Source organism: Mirounga leonina, unplaced genomic scaffold (genome assembly GCF_011800145.1).
Source record: "Mirounga leonina isolate KUSES-001 unplaced genomic scaffold, KU_Mleo_1.0 Mir_95, whole genome shotgun sequence".
NCBI classification, from domain to species: Eukaryota; Metazoa; Chordata; class Mammalia; order Carnivora; family Phocidae; genus Mirounga; species Mirounga leonina.
The window spans coordinates 10833086-10857184 of NW_023270865.1; the positions used below are offsets into that span (position 1 = coordinate 10833086).

At 40.5% G+C, this 24099-nt stretch overlaps 1 protein-coding gene across 1 annotated transcript; it reads left to right on the forward strand.

Moving 5' to 3' along the window:
* The first annotated feature begins 257 nt into the window (after positions 1–257).
* On the forward strand, positions 258–22365 carry LOC118006202 (protein canopy homolog 2-like). Its single transcript, XM_034998797.1, has 2 exons — positions 258–348; positions 21271–22365. The coding sequence occupies exons 1-2, from the start codon at positions 258–260 to the stop codon at positions 21813–21815; spliced, it is 636 nt and encodes a 211-aa protein (XP_034854688.1). The 3' UTR covers positions 21816–22365.
* Positions 22366–24099: the final 1734 nt, after the last annotated feature.

Below are 24099 nucleotides of genomic sequence, written 5' to 3' on the forward strand. Positions count from 1 at the left end.
GTTTTAAAATACTGATGTCCACCTCTACCCCAGAACTCTAACTTATCTTGTCCCAAGGGGGCCCTGGGCACTGGCATTTCTCAGGCAATTCTAACCTACAATACTGTTCCAAAGGAAATCATTTTATGAACCGATCGTGATTGAGGAGTACGACCAGGTTCTCACCTGAGGTAGGAACTTAACGGAGAAAGCCCAGGGGCGTAAATTTGGGATGACGCCAACTCGAGACGTCTTTTTTCCTTCTCATTACTGGCATGATGCCAACGCTGACCATCAGCCCTAAACCTGATGAGGCCCAGAAGTGTTCCCAGCTGCCCAGTCATGGAATACAGCAGCACCTGGCACAAAGTAAGCATTCGACAGGTGTTTGTGGCACGGATGGATTTTGTGGCACGGATGGATTTTGTGGCACGGATGGATTTTGCCCTTAGCCGCGCTCTCCCAGGGTCCAGCTGTGGCATGATGGTGATGTGGGCATCTTGAGCATTAACTCATTCAGGCTCAGGAATACGCACCGAAGCATTAACAAGTAGTACCTGCCCCCTCCCCACTCCCCACCTGAATCCTAGAGCCATTCACCTCCCTGAGCTGCAAGAGAATTGTTTTCATATTGTATACTCTATTGTATGTGTGAAATGTGTTCACCGGCCGAACATGCCTGGGCCTGATGAACAGAGTACACTGAGACCTGTTTGGCTGTTTTGCCAGAGGATAACAAAACACACACCCTTTAAACTTTCAAAAGATATCTGAGAGCAAAGGTTCTTTTCTGTCTTGGTTTCTACCCACGCACTCTCAAGGAACAATGGTGGCCCCACCTGCAGAGTTTCTCAGCAGGGGAAGGCACTGTGCCTCCCCCAAGGGGCCTGCCCCTTCTCTTCCCCCCCGCCCAGTCTCTATGCCCCCGAGAATCACTATTTAGAAAAGCCTAGCAATCTGAAATTCGATGAGCAACAATATTCCCTAGCACAAGTGCATACAGGGCAAAACATGAACAATATACATCCCTGCAGATAGGAGAGAACTAGTCTTCATTTTAAAATCAGCTTTGCAATTAAGGTGAATTTAAGTCAAGAGGACCGTCACAAACCTTTCGAGTTTTCTTCTGAAAGTCAACAAAGTCAACCAGCAAAATTACATATTTCGGTTTAATTTTAGAGAAGGAAAGAAAACAGAATCCCTAAGTCTGGAACTCATGTCCATTGAACACTTTTAAGTTCATATTAAGCTCTGTTCATCTGTGAGAAAAGCAGAAAGAAGGCAGACATATCTGGGCCATATTTTTGTAAATAAGTGAGTGAATATATACAGAATTATTTCAGGTTTTTTCATGGAAAGCATTTGTGTTTACTATACAACAGAAAGGATGTATGGCTTCACTTTTCTAAACTGAGGAGCTTATGGTACTTTTGGTTGTTATTTGTATTTTTTGTTGTTGTTGTTGTTATTTGTATTATAAGATAGCATCATTGCAGTAATACCTTTAGACCAAGGTTCTGGACATAGAGATTTATAGTTTTTATGTTAAGTAGCTTTGGAATCTTGGTCATTGATTATTTTAGGTCACAAAGTTATAATTTAATAAATTGTCGTATCAGTGCACTATGTAGAAAATGTGTAATTATTTACATACTACACTGCAACCTTATTGAGGTAATTCTGTTAATCTCATTCTTCAGTGGAGAGAACAGAACCAGCACCCAAAATATAGAAATGAAACCCCCCAAAAGCTTACTCCCAAACGGTAGCTCGTGCCAAAGAAGAATATAATTCATTAAACCATACATAGTCAAGATACAAAATCATCGAGTTTAATGTTTTAGACTTGGTAGTAAGGTACAGGAAAAATATTCAGACACGTGAGAAGTTTAATTCACTCACTTTATTAACTATGCATAAAATTAAGGCCTATCAGTGTCAGGCTCTGTGCTAGGGGAAGACTATCTAAACCTGAAAGCCCATCACCCCTGTCCTCCAGGAACTCACAATCTAGTGAGGGAAGGGGATATGTAGACAAATGTCACTTCCCTGCTGCGATAGGACAAGGGCACTAGCAGATGCAGAAGCAAAGTGCTAGGAGGGCTTCTCAGAGGAGGTGCTGCTGGCATTTGGTCTTAAAGAATGAGTGTTTGCAGGCAAACAAGTTCCAGAGCTCAGCTGGAAGTTGTTGACCTTGGAAAGGATGCATCAGAATGGTGGGGCTGGGGAAGTGGAGGGTGGCTGGTGGCGCAGTGCTGAGCAATGCAGAGACTGCATCCCTGCTGTTTGGTGGTGAAAGAGCAGGTTGCAAGGCTAGCCAGAATCACCTGGGCTGCTGGGGATGCACAGCAAACACAGAGATACCGCCCTGAGGAAGCGTGGGTTAATGTTGAGAACAGAGTCCTAGAGCAACCTCCACCTTTCTCCCAACATCCCTTGGCAGGAAAAGGTTCCAAATCCCTCTCTGCATCTGCCTAAGAAAAACCCCAGAGCTGAGCCCTTTGCCAGGGAAGTTCATTTTTCAATGTGATTCCAAAGGCACATCCTTGCATCTCCCGGTCTGTAACCTCATGTCCAGGCCTACAGAAAAGGGGGAATGATTCCAAAGAGCCTCGAGAACTTGCCACCTAGAATCTGCCTTGACTATCTCCGGTTATCAACAAAAACCTTCCAGGTCTGAAAGAATGCCAAGTCACCAACGCGTCCTGAAGGCATTTCTCCCCCTCAGACTGAGCATCATCCCCAAAGACTCAGCATGTATCCCTCCAAGTAGTTACTGTTGGGGCGGCAATGTGCACGAAAGCCGGAAGATACAGTCCTCTTTTTTTTTTCCTGTATTTGAAATATCAGCATGTAGCATTATGAACCACAAACATTAGTAAACAAACACGTTTCTCACAAATGCATCAGAACATGACTTTGAATTGTTTTTAGGTATTTTTCCACCCAGGTGTGAAATATGATCATCCAAGACGCCCTTGCAAATTTACAGACAACAGCTCCTTACCGTTAAAATGCGGGTGACGCTCTGCTTCCAGAGCTGTCTCCTACCGATCTGAAACATCACAGAAGTCTGTTCAGGGCATGCAGTGGTCAGAGCTCTTCCTGAATGATCCTCTAACTCGGGGAGGCCTACTCCTCATCCAACCAAGCTTTCAAGAGAAAACTTCTCTGAAGGACCAGAAATCCACCCTCACATTTCCACTTTGCATGTACTATTCACCATATTCCAGGGTTCCTTCTAGAGTCTCTCCCCTTGGGCCTCTCCTCTGTTCCAAAGCCTGTTGTTAGGGCAATGCCGTTGACAGCCATATGGTTTAACCGTGCCTCTCGGGCGTGTTCCTCAGCCAATCAAAGCATCTGAACTGCTCGGTTACAACACTCCTGATGGTCCTTTAATTCTAGACGCTTCCCAACAGTAAGCTTGGAGTCAATAGATATTTGAATAATTTATTTGAACAGTGAGAAACTTTAGACTGTATCAAAATAGAAAGCAGAGAAAGCCACTCTGAATAAATCGCTCAAGTCAAGAAATTCAGGATTACTTTGCCTCAACAACTTTGTGTGCACAATTAACTGCCAGCTTTGTGACTAATTGTGACTAATTGCCAGATAGGCTAATTGTGACCCAAAGGAGCCATTTCCTCCCCATAAAGAACAGAAGCCTATTTCATATGCAAATAACAAATGATGTCCATAAATTACTTTTGCTCACCCAGTTGCACATACAAATAAACCAAGGTAATTTATTCTATGTGAGTAAACATCTTGATCATCCTTACTGGGAGGACAAGAACGGCAAACCACAGCCAGCATGATCTGAGGACTCTAATATGTATGGTTTCTCTCAACAAGATGAATAAAAAGCAGGACACTTAAGGATGGGCATTTTAAATCTAGGATTTAGACCCTGGAGTCCAAGTCTCGGGAACTCAAATCCCAAGGATAATCAGGAAACAGAGGACTCATCCAGCTAATATTCTGCTAATTAACCTTATAAGACTGACAGGAAAATGAAGATGCTAATTTGGTTTTAAAACACCTACTGCTTAGGAGGCGAGTCTGGTACCTGAACTTGGGAGATTCACCTGGTCAACACTAACACCAACACTAGGGAGTGGCCTCCACGTGTAGGGTTAATACAAGAGACAAGATTCAGACCTGAATATAAGCAAAAAAATAGAGCATAGGAAGTTAGAGTTTGTTTATGGGACATTTTTGAAATCAACCTCTGGGTATTGGTGAGAGGCTGCTTCCTGTTCTAATTGTGAATGAAGATGGTATCTAGACTACAAGTCATTCTCCTCTGCATGGTGTTAAAAGGTCACCAGCAAATAGCAGTATTTTCTCATCTCCCTTGCTCAGCATCTTAGTATCAGTCCCAAGAATCCTCAGTGAATGCATGACCTCTGGACAGAGGTTACACTTCATTATGTGTCTGCTTATCTTTCATTAGTTACATTACACAGCACTTCCCTAACGGTACGTCAGGCACTGTCCTCGTTCCGGCAGCCCATTTACAACATTATCTCTTTGGGGAGAGTTACCTTCTGGAAAAGTTTCCACAGATGGCTGATGGCATTCATTCTGTGTTTGGCAGGCGTAACCGTGGCTCTCTCGAGGCTTCATGGTAAACTGCAAAGTCTTCCAACCTCTATGGCCGAATTTCAACCACCCTTGGGCATGACAGGGGCAGGTGTCTTAAGGGATCTCCTCAAATGGAGGAGGCTAACTGAGAATTGTCATTAGTAGCACAAACAAGGCAAAGCACAAGCCTGAATCTACATCTGACCATCTGCCCCCTCATTGTCGGCCTGAAATAAAATTGATTTCTGGTTGCTGGAGAAGAGTTGTCAAACATTACTTGGAGGAAGACTCAGGAGGGTTTCCGTATGAGTGCTTTCCACCACACAACAGTGGGCAAGACTCCTCCTACAGGAACTCCTAGGCCAGGGTCTCTCCGGCCCTATCTGGGCAGACAACACACTCTTCCAGGCTGAGAATACTGGCCATAAACAAATCTTAAATCAGACACAATGAGAAAATAAGAGTGGACAATGGGCCTCACAGAGGCAGGAGATTTCATCCAGAAATCCAAGTACCTTCAGGCAAGGTTTAAAGTTCCACTTTCTTTCTTTCATTCATTCACTCATTCATTTATTCAACAATGTCTGTGAGTGCCTTATATGGGGCAAGGCAACAATACTGCATATGAAGCATAGAGCAGTTAATTAAAAAACACTTAATCAAACAGTAAAACATTAATTATGACATGCATAATTATTTTATGGAACACTCAAAGAGAAAGATAAAATGCTACCAATTAAACACAACCTCAATTTTAAGAGGCATTCTGAAATCGCAGATGTTAAAATGTGAAATATGTACATCTCAGAATCAATGAAAAACCATCCTGCCTTCATTGAGGGAAGATATTAAACAAATAACATAATGATAAATCTATAATTATAAATAAGATATAATTACCAATTGTGAAACATGCCTTAGAAAAAGCAAAGACGGTGCAAGATTCGCCTGGATCTGTATTCTGAGTTATGACCACGTCGTGCTCACATTCCTGGACTCTCCATCCCTGAATTATGGAGAGTCACCTACTCGGGGCCTTGCAGCCTTGTGTGTACAACTTATGCCATGTGCTGATATAGAAAGTACAAGCACTGAGGTCAGACAGACCCAGATTTAAATCCCAGCTTGGTCCTCTTCCAGCAAGAGGACATCAAAGCTTTTCTTTCCTAAGTTGTGAAATAGAAAATAAGCCCACCTACCCACGAAACTTGTGATGATTTAATTCTAAGTAAAATTCCTGGATCCTCACAGGCATCTCATAGATGAAACATATAACTATATTTTTTAGTTGCAAAAAAAGGTAGAGCTACCTTTTTGCAGAGAAATTCCCAAGGAATTGAATGTAACCCACCAATTCCAGTCTAAGGCTGCTTGAAAATTTTGGTCTTGATTTCTGAGTCGGTCCCAAGAAAGAAATGGATCCAAGTTTTATCAGTCACCATCTACACATTTTTTGCTGATTTCCATCTCTAGGAATGTGTTACTGAGGCCAGCAGATCCAAACACATTCATCAGTTTAACGGCCTTGTAAACAATGATACAGCGGGCAGCATATAAAAATGGCAGATGCGTTCAGTGGGATGAGAAAGTACCATATTTTATCCATCCTGAGTTGCCCCTTTTTTGTACTTTTTACTGTATCGAAATTAGGTGCATCTGATAGGCAGCGTTGTAACTGCCGTTGGTCGGCCACCTTCATGAGGGAGTTGTCATTACCAGAGTTTGTGCAAACTCAGTTGTCCCTCTGGTGGCTTGACGGGGCCACAGCAGCACCTCGATGGGAATAAACCACTGGCAACGCATTTGAGGAAGGAATGTATGTCCTGGCTGTTTTCTGAAAATCTTCCACTGACACCTTCTGGGAAGATCAAGAAAACACCAGCATCACAACTTACAGAGTGAGTGACTGTGGAGGGAAAGAATCCCAGAAGAGTCACACCCTGAATATGAAGAAGTTTTAGAAATTTCTTAGCCAATTCATTGCACTTATTTTTGTATGGATGCACAAGAGGGATATATGGCTTGTTTGATCTGTGTTTAAGTAAGTCTAAGACAGCTTTTTCAATTAAATTAAACTTCTAGAAAAGCAATGCATCCTAGTTTAATTGACAGCTGTTTTCTCATCTTACTGGTAAATGAAACAGTTCTATGTCCTGTATGTGAAGATGACTTAGATCAGATGAAAAATGATGATCAAAGAAAACCTCTTGGAGAAGGTAGGATTTAAGTCAAGCCTTGTAGAAGAGTAAGATTCAAATTGGAAGAGGTCGGGCATAACATGTGGAAAAAATAATAAAGAAAGCATAGAGACTGGAATTCAAAAGAAAGCCTGTCTTGTGCTACAGTTGTGAGGATACATGACTGATTTATCTCTGACAGGTATGTGGAGGCTGAACCGTGGGTGTCAACCTCAGGTGGATGGTCCTAGCAGGCATTAGGGAGTCACTGAAGAGCATGTTGGTTAAAGTCCTATTTAGGAAGGTTATGCTAGTGTTGTATGCAGGAAGGATTGGGATGGCGAAAGACTGAAGTCAGTATCCTGGGCATGAGGAAATAAAGGATTTGATAGAGGGGGCGGAAGCAGGGGGTCACCCAAGCTACTCAAAAAGCAAACAAAGAAGCTAAATAAAAAGAGGCAAGTCCTCTTGTCCCAGCCTCCATGTTGCTACCTCCAAGCTATTTCTACATACAAATCCTGGTTGAAGAAGGAATGGGAAAAAACAGACAGATGGAACTTGACAGTCAGTGATGGAGGAAAGAAGACCCAGGTGTCAAAGATGGGTTCCATTTTGTCAAGCTCGGGTAAAGGGAAGAATCATAATAACTCAAACAGGAATGGGGAAATCTGGAGAAAGAACATTTTGGAGACTAGGTGACTAAAGAAATGTAAACAAAGCTCTCATTCTATACTTTTCCTATGGGTCTTTTCATCTTGAAAACACGAACTCTGTATCTGCAAGAGCAAAACATCCAGTACTTTTTTCTTGATTCTATCAGAATTTTAAAAATCACAATAGAAGAAAAAAACTCTTAATAAAAAGGAATGAAAAATATATTCATTCAATAATGATTTGAGCTGCCTCCCCTCACAGGGAAATGATCTTAAGAGCTTCAAAAGAAGTGGTAAGCGTTGTTGGTTTTGCCCCTATTTCTATGCGTTGAAATTGTACAGCAAAAGCTAAGAAAGATGCATAGGTTTACTGAAAGTCTCATCTGCCAAAGTTCAAAAAGGAGGAAGGGGGGAAAGGCAGGAAAAATCCCAAAGGAGGATTCAGAAAGCTGATCTATTTAGAGTCAAGCATACACTAAACAGAACATCCAAGTTCTGCAGGCAGAGCCTGGAGGAAGAGGGATGCTCTGTGCTAAATGCATCTTCCAGATGTTGTTCCTTCCGTACAGAGCCTCTCAAGTAGAAAGTGTAAGGATTAGGAACTTTGGGGACCAGAAGAGATATATGCCAAAGGAAAGAGAATCTCAGGAACTTCTTTCCGTCTTTTCTTGCCTTTTCCTTGGTGACACTTCCACTTAGCTCCATAGAAGTAGTGTTGTCCTGGTTTGGGAAGCCACACTTACGATCCTGATACCCACATGCTCCTTAGTTAACATTGATAAACCACCAGCCACACCGGCCACCATTTCCCCATGAATAACATGAGGTAGGTGGCAAGATAATCTTGCAGGCACCATCCAGCTCCAAACAAAATGCATGGCCTAAGTGAGTGATCTCTGCCACTTGGACCTCATGCATACAGCATACTTAAAGTTACCAGAAGGTTCTCTTAATATGAAATCTTCATGTACAATCTTATCACATTCTCATACAAAACACTGGGAAAATTCTGATATCACTGGAATCATTTGAAATGATTTTGATCACTTTAACATTGCAGTGCTAGGACATCTTTGATAATATTGTTTTCCCCATAGGAATTTTTTTCCATTCTAGATGCCCAAAGCTTGAATAAATGATGCTCCATGAACCATGATACTTGTTCCTTGTGAATAAATGCTGCAGTGTTTTAAAAAAATTCTTCTCCCAAACCTAAACCTAAGGCTCAGCAACTCTGAATGGATATATGGAAATCAAGTCTTAGGTGCATATCATAGAGTTTCTTATAGTAAGTCCTTCTAGCATTGGGCTTTTGGGTTGGCTGCTTAGCATGGTTATAATTGTCCATATTGAACTTTTCCAGACCGTACTGCCTAGCTTAGTTATACCAGTCAGTCCTTGTTTAGGACCAAAATTTCAGTAACATATCACATACAACTGAGAAAAATAATGCTTCTTTAATCAGATTCTGTTTATAGTTATAATCTAAATGATAATCAACGGCTTGGGAATGATCCTATGCCTTAACTACTTGTTCTTTCAGAAATTCAAGGTCCAAGCAAATATAAGACCAGTATTAATTACAAAGATACAAAGAGAACCCTTACTAATGTGATAATTCTTGCTTTGTGAAAGCAGTAGACACAAATGATATTTACTGTTATATTACCTTTTAGTTGCTATCGTTCCACATGGGCATCCAAAGGCACAAAGGCATGATCAGTTTTACAAATATAAAACAACAAAAACTCCAACTCAGGGTCCCTCTTTCTTGGTTCTGATTTAGTTTACCAGGTATTTATTTAGGAGAAAACTATTTCATGACATAAGTCACTGCCCATACCAAGATTTGGTCTCTGGCATTGAAGGTGTCTAGAAGCAATAAATAATACTGAGAAATTCCCCAACTCACATCCACCTGCTCCTGCTGACTCCCACCACATACAATTCTGCAGGAGCTCATGACTACAGCTGCAGAAATGAGTCTCAGGGGCCCAGGTCTCCCTGGGGGGTCATTTTGAGGGTATCTGCTATTTGTGCTTATTTTGGTTAAACAGGAAAGAGAATGTAGAGTTAGGTTCACCAGAAAACATTTAAAAACTCAATACTGTACTCAGTTCCTCTTTTGCTTTTCTCTTGTGCCAAAATATTGTAACATGGTAACCTCAAAATCCTGTTCCTTTTCTATAGAAATATTTAAAGAGAAAAGTGAATCAAATGTCATTCAGTGCAAAATCAAGTCCCGATATTAGAAATTATTAGTTGATTCACTCAAGAGCCATCTTCTAAAGGCAACGAAGAATAACTCCAGCCTAGGGCCTCGACCACTCTCCCGTTGGAAGCATGTTAATGACTGCTATGCAGAAGAACTTCCCAACTTATGATAGCTGGACTTTGCAAACCCGTTTACTATGATTTTATCATAAATAAAAACCCATGAAAATAACCAAGACACATTTATAAATATGCTAAGCAGTGGTTAGCAGTCACGACCATGCCAAGGAATCTGGCAGGAACATGAAAGGCACTGACTTGTAAGGCCGAAAAAACTTTGACTCCAAGAATGTGATCAGATATAGAAAATCCATGCAACTGAAACCAAGCAGTCATTTCTGGAAAGAATGGTTTGCCCCTCTTTGAAAAGCTTAAGGATAAACTTGGGGAGACATCAAAGGAAGATTTTCTAGCCAGAGCCTAGAATGATTTGATCACCTCAGAAAGAGAGCAATTGATCAGAGTTCTGGGGCAAATTGAGATGCTTTGCTTCTGGTCACCCCTGACCACCACTGCAAACTCCTAGAGACCAGAGATGGAGCTGTCTTGTCGCGACTATATTTCTGGGTCTTCACATTGCTTTATTCAGTGAAGGAAGAACAGTCCATTCATAACCTCACCCAGGAGCTAATTATGTTTTTAAACCCCAAAACAAACCACAGTGACAAATAAGTTATTCTGCTACCAACAAAGCAAAATTTATATTGCCAAGGAAAACAAAAATAACCCAACATATTCACCTGTTGCGGTATTCTACATCTCGTCTTTCTTAAAGACCATGACATAATTTACAATAAAGATCATTACTACCTATAGATTTCACAAGGCAAATTTCAAACACCGGTGTTTCTTTCCACAGCGAAAATGCTAAAATATCATTTCAGAGAGCAAACATAAAGTCTATTACTGCATATGTAAAGAATAAATTGGTTTTTATTGCTAACAAAACTAAATTATATAAACACTCTGCAAACCAAATGTTCTTTCGAAGCTTCTATAAGGATGAGTTTCAATGCTTACTTCTTACCAAAACCAGCACCGCAACTTCCCTGACAGCAGAGATAAAAGGACACCATTAATATTAGGGTATACATACATTTCCTATCGTAAGTACATTTAACAATGCTTCATAATGCAATACCTAGTTTTTGCTCCTTAAAGAACCGCCAGCTTCCTGATTTTCTATTATTAACTCTTCCACTGAAAACTGTCAATACAGTTAATTATATAAATCAATTTCCACTGACTAAAGTGAATTTGATTTTCATGGGGATATAAATATACCAGGTATGAAAACACAAAGGCCAGGATAAGGCAAGATTTTTTAAAACATAGCTCTTACCTGGTGATTTAGTATTTGACATGAAATTAATCTGAATTACTTTCTCGGGATTATTTTAACTTTCAAAAACTACACCATCAAAAATGTGGGAAGATTCCTGTTTCAAAGAGAACGAAAGGTAACAAAGACAGACCCTAAGGATCAAATCTGGTGGCATAAGTCCTTTTCTAGGTGGTAAGGAAATTAATTCCATATTTTAGGTGTGATTTAAGAAGTGTTATATATTTTAAGGAAATGTTTTAGTATAGTTCATTAATTTCACCAAAGTCAACCACCATTATATTTATTTAGCGTCTCTGATATGCCCAGCACAATGTTATTCGTGTACAAGATATGAAGAGTTTATAATCTAGCAAAAGAGATAAAACCATAATTAGTCAACAATAAAGTACTAAATTGTAAGGACCTATCAAGGTACGTAAGAATCCAGGTGGCCCCTACAAAGCTCATGAGCCAATGTATATAAAATATACCTTTAATATGCAATAAGATTTAAAACTTAAGAAAATACTTTTCATAAAACTCAGTTTTGAAATTAGTTTAAATCAATTTTAAAAAGGTAGGAGCACTAGCACACAAAAAAGTAAAGGGAAAAATTAAAAAGCTAAATAAAGTCTGGACTATTTTCCTTTCATAACCTAAGAAAATAAGGGGAAATATGTTCCTGAGGGAAGTGTCCTGAAAGTGAGCTACAGCAGGCCAGGAAAAAAATGCTTCCTCTCTGCTTTTTCACTTTTTTCCTTCCCCCTTCCCAAAGCAAAGGGTGAACATTTGAATCTACTGCAATGGAAAATTCTAGAACAGTGTCTCCCTGTTCCCTGCGAACCACCCTGCAGCACTTCCTGAGCAAGTGGGGCCCCCCACCTTCTACCTCCTGGTCTCCCTCATCCTCCCAGAACCTCCCTATGGGCTTCAGTCTCCCTCCTTCCTTACGGGAAAGCCTAAAGGAAAATCATCTCCCAACCAAATCTCACACCGTCTCCTTCGCATCATCACCAGTCTCCTTGCCATTCAGAACGTCATTTTCAAATGAGGGCCGAACCATCAACCCTGAGGCTAAGGCAGACTGAGGGAGCCCAGCGTGGTGAGTTGAGTGGGTTTCCCTGCCAAGCAATGGAAGGAAGAAAACAGGAAGTGCCCATTGCTTATCACATAATAATAACAAAATGGGGAAAAACAAGAGTTGAAGGTGTTAATTCATTGAGGGATCTAGAGCAATAGGAGAAAATCTATTGCTTTTCTAATCCAGGAAATACACAAAGCTGAAAACAGCAGTCTCCTAAGAGAAAATGTTAAGGTAATTACCACAAAAAGAACGATGGCTGAAGGCAATTTTTCTCCAAACTGTTATCCCCATTTGGGAATTACATTTCTCTCACTCTCTCTCTTTTTAAAGAAAATTAATGAAATGGAAAACATCTTTAAATCACAGCAATTTGTTCTGTGGAAAGTTTTCCAAATGGCAAGCATTCGCCTTGGAGTTCATTTTCCCTAATTAGTTCTATCCAACTCTTGCACAGATTAAAGCTTGTGAACCTCAGTTCAAAACTCTTATTTAAATATTAAAATGTTATTCTAATATATAGGGGAAAGTGAGATCTATATTTATTCTACTCTATAGGGGAAGAGAGGTCCTTGCCAATACCATGCCAACACTGAAGAAAATGCTTCAACCACCTCCTGCCCTTCCCTACGAACACCAGCTGGTGCGAGGATTCCACTGGCCATCCACTCCTGCCAGTGGGGGTACAAGTTGGTCTCCAAACGTACCTTCAGAATCTGTCCAAAACACACTCCCTCCTTCTGTGCAGGCCAAGGTCCCATGCATGTGGCAAGAATCTGTTCCCATGTCCCTTCCTCTGTGAAGTTCTTCCAGAGTCTCAGGAGTCCCTTCTCTGAAATTCTATTGCTCATTCCTTAAATCTAATCATTTTCTTTTTTTTTTTTAAAGATTTTATTTATTTATTTGAGAGAGAGAGAATGAGAGACAGAGAGCATGAGAGGGAGGAGGGTCAGAGGGAGAAGCAGACTCCCTGCCGAGCAGGGAGCCGGATGTGGGACTCGATCCCGGGACTCCAGGATCATGACCTGAGCCGAAGGCAGTCGCTTAACCAACTGAGCCACCCAGGCGCCCAAATCTAATCATTTTCAACCTGAATAATTACATTTTAGAAATACAATTTGTACTAGGATTTTTTTTCAAACAAGAGCTTTGAATAACATGATTAGCACAGCATCTGACACATAATAGGTATTTATTAAATATATGTATCAAGGGATCATTTTTTAAATCACTTATTCCGTAATAAACCAAAATGATATTTTTTGTTGAGTAATTTTTTCAATCTATTAAAAATTTTTATCCTATTTTTTAATCCTCTTGAAGTTTCCTTTTTCACGCCATTTTTGTTCTCATTTTTGTTGTTGGTTTTCTTTTTTAATTTGTTGACACAGGTGGTGATCGTGGTGTCTGGGTTGTGCGGTACAAGGAACCATTGATGAGTGTGAAAGGCGAATTCCAGTCCCTCCTATACATGTCACTTTGTCTGGTCTGTGCCATTAGTTGAATAGAGGACGTACACTTGCTTATTCTGCATTTCCGTTTTCCTCTATTAGCCTAGACTGAAGCATGAAGGATACACCATGATCAACTTTCACATTTTTTTCTTGCATTGGAATATACAAGCTGGTGCTCTTCTTCATTATCATTTTACTGAGTGATTATCAAGTGGGATAGAATTGCAGACTGGAATTTTGTGAACTGAATTATTCATATGAATGAATTTCAGTATACAGAGCATCAGCTTACCACTGCTCTGAGCGATCAGCTAAGTTTGACAAATATTTCCTTACAGGGGACTGTTGTTGCAATATTATTTGTAGTGTGGAATGTCAAAATGGTAAAGCTCTACTATTAATAATGGATCTACAGACTCATGAAAGGAGCACTGTGCCTGCAATCAACAAGCTTAGGTTTATCTGGCTTTTTTCTTTTCTTTCTAAAAAGAAATCCTCAGAATTCCCGTTACAAGACATAGAGCACTTCAATCTTATGCCCTATAAAATCGTACATTCGGAGGTTAATAAAATGAGATTAATCCAGAGATACTACATGTTGAGTTCTTTTCTTTTTTTCCTTTCAAACACAATACGTTAAATGATGCACAGTCTGCACTATGGAAGAGAGAATCCGAAAACAACTTACTACTAATGGAGGTTAGCTGCCATCCAGTGGCTGGAAATAGAACTCACTTGCCAGAAGAGCAAAGGAAATGCAGAGGACCCATGTCTCAAGACTACAAGGCTACCAGTAATTTACATTTACTGTCTTATATTTACAAACAAACAAACAAAAAAGAATGATGGGGAAATTGTCGAATGCTTTAATGGGAGAGAAGCCAAAGTCTCCTCTTCTGTAACTCTAATCCATAAGAAACTTACCTTTACTTGTTTCCCTTTCAAAAATCCCTAATTTAAAAACTTTGTCTACCTATATCATATGAATGAAACTAAATAATGAAATAATTATAAAAGATAAAATAGACCTGACTGCACGAAAGATGGCACATCAGAGAGGCAAAAAATTTGTATATCAATCTCTAAAGAAGAAAAACATGAAATATATCCATATAGTGATCCCAATATTGATAGTTACATAGCAAATTCACTTTGAATGATTTTGATCATTTTCTGTTATGTAAAATGTATTATCATTCTCTCACTTAAACTCCTTAACCTATTCTAATATGAACAATTCTAATATGAACATTTTTAAAATAGTTTTTGATTATTTTATTATAAAAATAGTGCACATTTATTGTGGAAAATAGAAAGTTAAATATGAGAAAGTAAAAATAAATGTCAACAAAATCTGAGCACTATTAACATATATTCTGCCAGTCTGTCTTCTATGAGAAATGTCCTGCCTCTCCCATCTCCCATTCTCTTAAAAAAATAAATTTAAAAAAAAATATGTATATATACATATTCTACAAATTTTTTTAAATATGTATATATACATATATATTCACACAAACATATATGTACCTCTTTTTAGTTTATAAGGTGTCATAAAAACTTTTTCATATTACTCAATATTCTTCAAAATATGATTTAATGGTTACACATTTATTGATTAGATAGACCTGACTTTATTTAGCCAATATATTTTTTCTTAACTTTTAGATTGGTTCTGATTTTTCACTATTGTAAGTACTACAAAGAGGGGCACCTGGGTGGCTCAGTCGGTTAAGCGGCTGCCTTCGGCCCAGGTCATGATCCCAGAGTTCTGGGATCGAGTCCCGCATCGGGCTCCCTGCTCGGCAGGAAGTCTGCTTCTCCCTCTGCCTGCCGTTCTGGCTACTTGTGCTCTCTATCTCTCTGTCAAATAAATAAATAAAATCTTAAAAAAAAAAAAGTACTACAAAGAATATCCCTGTATACAAATCCTCGTATAAATCTCTGCTTATTTATTTCAATAAATTATTAGAAAAAGTATTCCCTAAATATTATACCCTTTGGTTCCCATGAGAAATGTATTTATTTTATCTTTGCCTACATGATAGATGGGAAATGATAAGTCACTGTAATCCCATTGCTAGTATAACTTGCAAATATTTAGCAATAATGAGGCTGAACATTTTAAAAATATTTATTGGGCATTTGGTGGGGGCAGGGGATGTGCGTATGTGACTTTCCAGTTCTTATCCTTCCTATTTTTCTCCTGGTAATTTTCTCTCTGTTGATTCGTAATTGCTCTTTCTAAGACTAGATAAAGATACAGCACACATACAGAAAATAAATAGCTGCTTCATTACTGTCATAGAAAGTAGAATTAAAGACAAAGCCTTAAAGATTTGGACCAAAACAGACACTTCATTTTTATAAAAGGTACAATCCACTATGAGTAGCTATGTGCTAAAAAAAAAAAAAAAAAAACAGTGTTAACATAAAATAAGCAAAGCCTGTTAGAAATACAGGCAATATTAACAGAAAAACAATAATAAAAGGATGTTCTAAACAATGTGTTAATAGAAATATATTAAACCTTATAGTCCCCCAAATAATACTATTGGTCTGTAGTGACAAATGGTTATGGTTAACAAAACTAATAAGACCAAAGAAACCTTAATACATTGTAAAGAACAAAAATCACACAAGTCACAATCTCTTACAGTAATGTTATATATTGGAAATTAATCATGAAGGAATTCTATGTCCCCTGCCTGCTTTAAGAAAAATCTTGGAGCATCCGGCTGGCTCAGTCAGCAGAGCATGCAATGCTTGATCTTGGAGTTGTAAGTTTGAGCCCCACGTTGGGTGTAGACATTACTTAAAAATTTAAAAAATCTTAAAAAAAAAAAACAGTTTAGAAAAATTTCTTTTAAATTACTACTGGATGCTTGCAGAACTCCAAACTGCAAATACAAGCCACTTGGAATATAATAAATCCCACTAAAGACTCAAGAGGACTGGGACGCCTGGGTGGCTCAGTCGGTTAAGCGTCTGCCTTCAGCTCAGGTCATGATCCCAAGGTCCTGGGATCGAGTCCCGCATTGGGCTCCCCACTCCGCGGGGAGCCTGCTTCTCCCTCTGCCTCTGCCTCTCTCTCTCTCTATCTCTCATGAATAAATAAATAAAATCTTTATAAAAAAAAAAAAGACTCAAGAGGACTGATAAACAGAGAGGAAACAAAAGGGACATATGTGGATTCACTCCCCGGGTCCTGAGAAAGGCAGGCAGAGAGGGTCAGGAGAGGGGTGCCCCTGGTCAGGCTGAGTGGGCCAAACCACCCCTGAGGGGCTCTGACCCTTGATGCTTTGAGTGCAAATCTTTCAGGACCAGCCCAGTACCCAAGACAAGTCCTGGAGCACCGCAAGTGCTTGAGAGAAGGGATAGGGCACAAAGGTTGGTCCAGGGCAGAGAAAACATGTGGGAACTGGAGGTAGGTGGCATTACCACCTAAGATCTCCTTATTCATTCCTTACCTGGTTCCCAGGGCCTCTGTCTGGAATTCTAGATGTGTTCCATCAAGATTCTTCATTACCCTCTCCAGGAAGGGCATCCCAAATCTGGACTCATGCCATTCTACACTTGAATATGGGGCTCAGAGGAGAAAACAAGTGCCAGGGTGAAGAATCACAGTCAGAAAGGTAAAGTGACTTGTCCAAAGCCTGAAAACAGAGTGTCTCCCTGTTCATAACACAGCATTATAAGTCCTGTTTTAAAGTTGCTTCTCTCATTCTTTCTACTAATCCTTGACTCTCAACTCCTTCGCCATCTGACTCACAACTTACCTCCTCCAAGAAGGATGCCCTGATTGACACTATCTCCTGACCCTGAGTACTCTTCTACATAGAAGTCAATCCTTAGAACTTTCATTATTTGTTTATATTATTTTGTTACCTGCTTATGTATTTGTTTTGAATTCAAAGCAGGTGCCAATGTGTACAGATAATTTTATGTAAAAGATAAGCATCTGAATTACTGTGTGTAAACTGAGTTTCAGAAATCAAATTATATTTTCTCATTTGTCATAATTTTGGTTTTACACAGAAAAAAGGTGACTAGAAGAAATAAAGAAAAATAATGTTTTGATTCCCTGGAAAACAGTAAGTGTCTAATAACACATTCAATGTGTTTAGATTTTAATATTCTAGAACTTTCTTGGTTTTTTTTTATTGCAAAGAACAGAAAAACTTTTTTTTTAAGAATTTATTTATTCATTTGACAGAGACAGACAGTGAGAGAGGGAACACAAGCAGGGGGAGTGGGAGAGGGAGAAGCAGGTCTCCCGCAGAGCAGGGAGCCTGATGAGGGGCTTGATCCCAGGACCCTGGGATCATGACCTGAACCGAAGGCAGACGCTTAACGAATGAGCCACCCAAGCGCCAGAGAAAAACATTTTTTTTAAGATTTTAATTTATTTATTTGAGAAAGAGAGAGAGAGCACGCACGCAGGAAATGGGTAGAAGGAGAGAATCTTCAAGCAGACTCCCCGCTGAGCGTGGAGTATGGCTTGATCCCATGACGCATGAGATCACGGCCTGAGCCAAAATCAAGAGTCAGACACTCAACCGACTGAGCCACCCAAGTGCCCCAAGAATAGAAAAATGCTTTTAAACACAGGTGTTAAAGAGAAACTGCAAGGGACACTTGTTGGAAAGGGCAAGGCAGATGTTATTCAAGCTACTGCAGTAGAGAAGAGAGACTTCTGTCTAGAACTGGGCCTAACCCCAAATACAGCATGGGCAGCTGAGGATCTATAGCTAACAGGCAGGGCTCAAAGGATAGAAAATTACTAAAAGGAACTTAATTTGAAATCAAGGGTGGCTACAATGCCTTAGAAGGATTCTTATAAAACCTGGGCTTGGCAGGCCAAGGACAAGGCAAGTCAATGAGAGGGCTCAGAAGCCTGAAGAACGTTTGGACAAGGAGGGAGTCGCTGTCACAGGTAATGGGAGTTTTAAGAATAAACAAGCAAATGAAAAACTCAGTAGTTGCTCAGCCAGCCTCACAGAGAGAGGCTCCTGGGGGTGCATCTGTCTTCAGTGGGCAGGCTGTGGGAGCAGGGAACGTTCTCCACGCCCAAGTGTTCTGCCATGTTGATGACTCAGCAACTTTCGCCCTCTCTGTTTCTACTGTTTTATCACCACTTGGCTCAACCAGAACTCTTGGTTGGAAACAACTGGAATCAACTCTAGACAACTGGATAGTAATCATAAAACACAATGTACCAATTTTTTAAAAAGAGCAATTCCTAAAAATGGGAAATAAACTGAAAAAAAAAAGTGGCTCTTACTATGTCTCAAGTTAGTGGCTTAACCATAAACAGAATTATTGTTTTTAAAGATTTTTTTATTTATTTGACAGAGAGAGACAGCGAGAGAGGGAACACAAGCAGGGGGAGTGGGAGAGGGAGAAGCAAGTTTCCTGCTGAGCAGGGAGCCCAATGCAGGGCTCGATCCCAGTACCCTGGGATCATGACCTGAGCCAAAGGCAGACACTTCATGACTGAGCCACCCAGGCATCCCCAAACAGAAGAATTATTTTAAGAAACTCAAACTGCAGTAAAGTTTTTGTGCATATCTAAGATATATCCTAAAGACTGAAAAAAAAAAAAAAGGGCAAGTTGTTTTCAGTAATCATATTGTTGGTAATAATAATGGGATTATTATTTTTAATATATAATGAATAATATATGTCCTACCATATAGTAGGATAAAGCAAATAAGTAAGTTGGCTAACATCATTGGGAACCAGGATTTTCAGTATCAAATAAAAGGGATACAAACATAAAAATCAAGTAAGTAAAAGCTGGTTAATTTTGAATTGAATATATCATCATGAACTCATGAAGTATTTGTCTCTTTTAAAAAGTCTGGAGCACCTGGCTAGCGCCTGATCTCAGGGTTGTGAGTTCGAGCCCCACATTGGATGTAGAGATTACTTAAAAATAAAATCTTTTTTAAAGAAAGTCTATTTTCAGGGGCGCCTGGGTGGCTCAGTTGTTAAGCGTCTGCCTTCGGCTCAGGTCATGATCCCAGGGTGCTGGATCGAGCCCCACGTCGGGCTCCCTGTGCTCAGCGGGAAACCCGCTTCTCCCTCTTCCACTCCCCCTGCTTGTGTTCCCTCTCTCGCTGTCTCTCTCTGTCAAATAAATAAAATCTTTTAAAAAGTCTATTTTCTTTAGTCTATCCACTGAAATGGAAATAAACTATGATCAGCTCAGTAGCAGTGAACATCCCTAACACCAGATTAGAGTCCCTAAATAAATCTCCCATGAAATAGAACCAGAGCTCCTTCAAGAAGTCACTAATTCCTAGAGTAGAGCAGGAAACATACAAGATGGCATGACACATCTTTATACGAGAAGGCAAGGAAGCTGTCAAAGGCAAATGGGGTCATATCAAAGGACACAGGAGCCAACCTGAGGTGACTCCCATGGACCAAAGAGGAAATGTAAGCAATAAAAACAAAATGACTGCAAAAGATTTAAACAGAAAAATATATAAGATCCATGATTTCATGCTGATACTTAAAAAATGAAAACAAAAAACATTTTGCTCGGGGCGCCTGGGTGGCTCAGTCGTTAAGCGTCTGCCTTCGGCTCAGGTCATGATCCCAGGGTCCTGGGATTGAGCCCTGCATCGGGCTCCCTGCTCCGCGGGAAGCCTGCTTCTCCCTCTCCCACCCACTCCCCCTGCTTGTGTTCCCTCTTTCGCTGTGTCTCTCTCTGTCAAATAAATAAATAAAAATCTTAAAAAAAAAAAAAAAAAAACATTTTGCTCACTTCTGGAGGTTGCAATGGGCACCAACTTACTTTGAAAACTGATAAAGGGAAAAAAAATCATTGTTCCTGCTTTTCCAGAACAAACTGCATTTCACAGCAATCAAACAGTTTATGAGAGTTGTTTTTAGAGAAGAAGTCTAGTTTTATTTTTATTTTTTTTTAAGTAGGCTGCACACCCAGCATGGAGCCCAATGGCCTCATTAGGGGTCGTGAGTTCCAGGCGCCCCTGGAGAGATCTTGTTTAATCCTTATGGCAAATTATTACTGAAAACAATTTAGTACTTCTTTGTGGTTTGTTTTTTGTTTCAGTCTTTAGGATATATCTTAGATATGCATAAAAACTTTATTGCATTTTCAGTTGCTTAAAATAATTCTTCTGTTTATGGTTAAAGCCACTAACTTGAGACATAGTTAGAGCCACTTCTTTTTCAACTTATTTCCCATTTTTAGGAATTGCTCTTTTTAAAAAATTGATACTATTTTTTTAATGTTTAAAAAAAATTGATACTTTTTTTTTTTTTTAATGTTCAAACCCAACCATGGAGGGGCACCTGGGTGGCTCAGTCAGTTGAGTGGCTGATTTTGGCTCAGGTCATGATCTCAGGGTGGTGAGATGGAGCCCCAGGTTGAGCTCTGTGCTGGGGGGAGTGGAGTCTGCATAGAATTCTCTCACTCCCTCACCATCTGCCCCTCCCCCACCACCTCCACTGGTGTGCACATTCTCCCTCTCTCTCCCCCAAAAAAAGAGGGGGCATGGAATGAGTACTAAAGATATTGAGAAATTATTATTGGATTGGTATAATACTGTAAATATGTTTTTAAGTCTTTATTTACTAAAGCCACATACTCCCCTCCCTGGCAGCCAGGTGCTAGGGTTGGGAGCTAAAGTGAGTCTGGCGTCTTCGAGTGCCTAGGCCACGGAGGCAGCCCTAGGGGCAGAGATGGGTCAACCCCATTAGGCTACAGATGAAAGGCTGGGTTGGCTGGCCCTGGTTTTAGGGGCCCCGCTGGGAGCAGCCGAGCAGAGGAGCCAGGATCTACACTGTGGAGGCTGCAGGGCCCTGGTGGATGAACTAGACTGGGAAACTGCCCAGGTGGATCCCAAGAAAACCATTCAGATGGGCTCTTTCCAAATCAACCCAGATGGTCACCAGTTAGTGGTGGAGGTGCCTTATGCTCACTCAGAGGCCCATCTCACAGGGCTGCTGGAGGAGGTATGTGACCGGATGAAGGAGCATGAGGATCAAACTCACCCATCCACCCACCGCAAGAACTACGTTCGTGTAGTGGACCAAAATGGAGAATCCAATGAACTGGACCTACAGGCCATCCAGATTGATTCAGACATCAGGGGCACTCTCAAATTTGCTTGTGAGAACATTATGGAGGAACAGGAGGATGAACTCATTGAATTCTTTTCCCAAGAGGTTGACAATGTGAAAGACAAACTTTGTCGTAGGCGAACAGATCTATGGGACCATGCCCTGTACATATCACTCGACGAGCTATGAACCACTGGAGCAGCCCAGACTGACAGGTTTAATGGGTCACCTCCAGGAGGGGAAGGGGGGACAATGCCTTGTCACTACGTTTTTAATGAAATGAACTGAGAAATTATGAATCCAAAAGTACAAAAAATAAATGAAATGAATAAAGCTACATACTGATGTATTTGTAGATGAAACAATGTGATGTTTGGTATTTGCCTTAAAATCCTCCAGCCATGGGACACCTGGGTGGCTCAGTCAGTTGGGCATCCGACTCTCAATTTTGGCTCAGGTCATGATCTCAGGGTTATGGGATCAAGCCCCATGTCAGTCTCCGCACTCAGCTCAGAGTCTGCTTGAGATTCTCTCTCTCCCTCTTCCTCTGCCCCTCCCCCTGCTCATACTCTCTAAATAAATAAATAAGCAAATAAATAAATAATTTTTTTAAAAAAATCCTGCAGCCACAACAACAATGGAGATGAATAATACAACAATTCTCCAAAACCGTCAGAGAATGTGGTTAAGTGTTCAGGTGGGGGATCGGTAACAGAGCTTTCATTAGACGATTCTACTTTCGTGTATTCTTCAACTTTTCCATAATAAAAAGCTAAGAATTTTTTGGTGGTTTACAGTGTTTGACACTACACACAGCCCAAGTGGGATAAAGCCTGAGAAGAGTGACAGCATGGTGTGAATATTGTGAAGTGAGCAGACACCACATCGTCTTGTTGCTCGGAGGCGCCAGGCTTTCTTCTCACTCCTAACCCCAAACCTCCTCCCTTTATGCCTCTTCACACCAACCGCTCCAGTGATACCACAAAGCCCAAAACACACTGAGGGGTTCCAATCTTGCTATTTCGTGAAAAATGCCCTGCACCTCATCCACTTGGTAAGTTCCTATTCTTTGCTTCCAGCTTGCTTAGCACTCACCCTCCTCCATAGTAAAGCTTTCCCGAATGTCACTCCCAGCTCTCCATCACTAACCCCTCCCATCCTCAAACAGAGCACAACGCCGTGTAATCATGTGGTCATGACTCATCTCCTCTACTAGAATGAGCCCTTCAAGTATTTACTTTTGGGGGATATTAATAATATTTAACAACCTATACACTAACAAAAATTAATATACGAATCAACTAAAAATCGGTTCTTACAGCCCCGTTTATCCTCTAAATAAGCTAAACTATATGTATTATAAAACAACTAACAAAATCTTATGTTCTAGCACATGTCAGCTTAAAATACATGCCTGGTCTAAGGTATTGTCTGATACAGAGAACTGCATCAATCTCTTCCAACAAATCTCCCCCATTAATTGCACAGCCGTTGGGTGGCATCGTCAGAGAATTTCTCTTTAATATCAGCTACATTTGTCATGGGGCTGGATGTTCACCCAGTTTCTACTAAATTAACAGCAAATACATTCAGAATTTCCCTGATCCTCATAATATTGAGATTTTTACATATTCAAAATCTCCAGTAACAACATTATCATTCAGTCCCTGAAAATGTCCATGCCCTAATCCCATAAACCCATGGATATATTAATGTACACAGAAAAGGGAACTTTGCAAATGTGAATAAATTAAGGATTTGGGGAGGGGAGAGATCATCTTGATTTATTCAGGTGGGCCCAACATAATCAGCTTTAGAAGCAGGTTGAGGGCCTGGGTGGCTCCATTGGTTAAGCATCCAATTCCTGATTTTCGGCTCAGGTAGTGATCTCAGGGTCATGGGATCAAGCCCCACATCAGGCTCTGTACTCAGAGCGGAGTCTGCTGAAGATTATCTCCCTCTCTCCCCCCTCCTGCCCCCTCCCCTCATTCATGAGCCCACAAGTTCGTGTGTGCGCTCTCTCCCTCTCAAGTAAATAAATAAAATCTTGGGGTGCCTGGGTGGCTTAGTAAGTTGAGCATCTGACTACTCATTTCCGCTCAGGTCATGGTCTCAGGGTAATGGGATCAAGCCTCGCCTCTGGCTGCATGCTTGGCATGGAGTCTGCTTGGGAGTCTCTCTCCCTCTCCCTCTGCCCCCTCCCAAATAAATAAGTAAATCTTTAAAAAAATAATAAAATAATAAAATATTTTAAAAACAAACAAAAACAAAGAAGCTGGAGACAGGAGGGTCAGTGAGAAAGAAGCAAATGTGGAGGAAGGAATGTTAATGTGCTGCAGAGATGCCATGAGCCAAGAATGCCAGTGACCCTTGGAAGCTGGAGAAGGAAGGGAAATGGACTGACCCCTAGAGGCTCCAGAAGGAACGCCTGCCAAAACCCTGGGGCGCCTGGGTGGCTCAGTCGGTTAAGCGA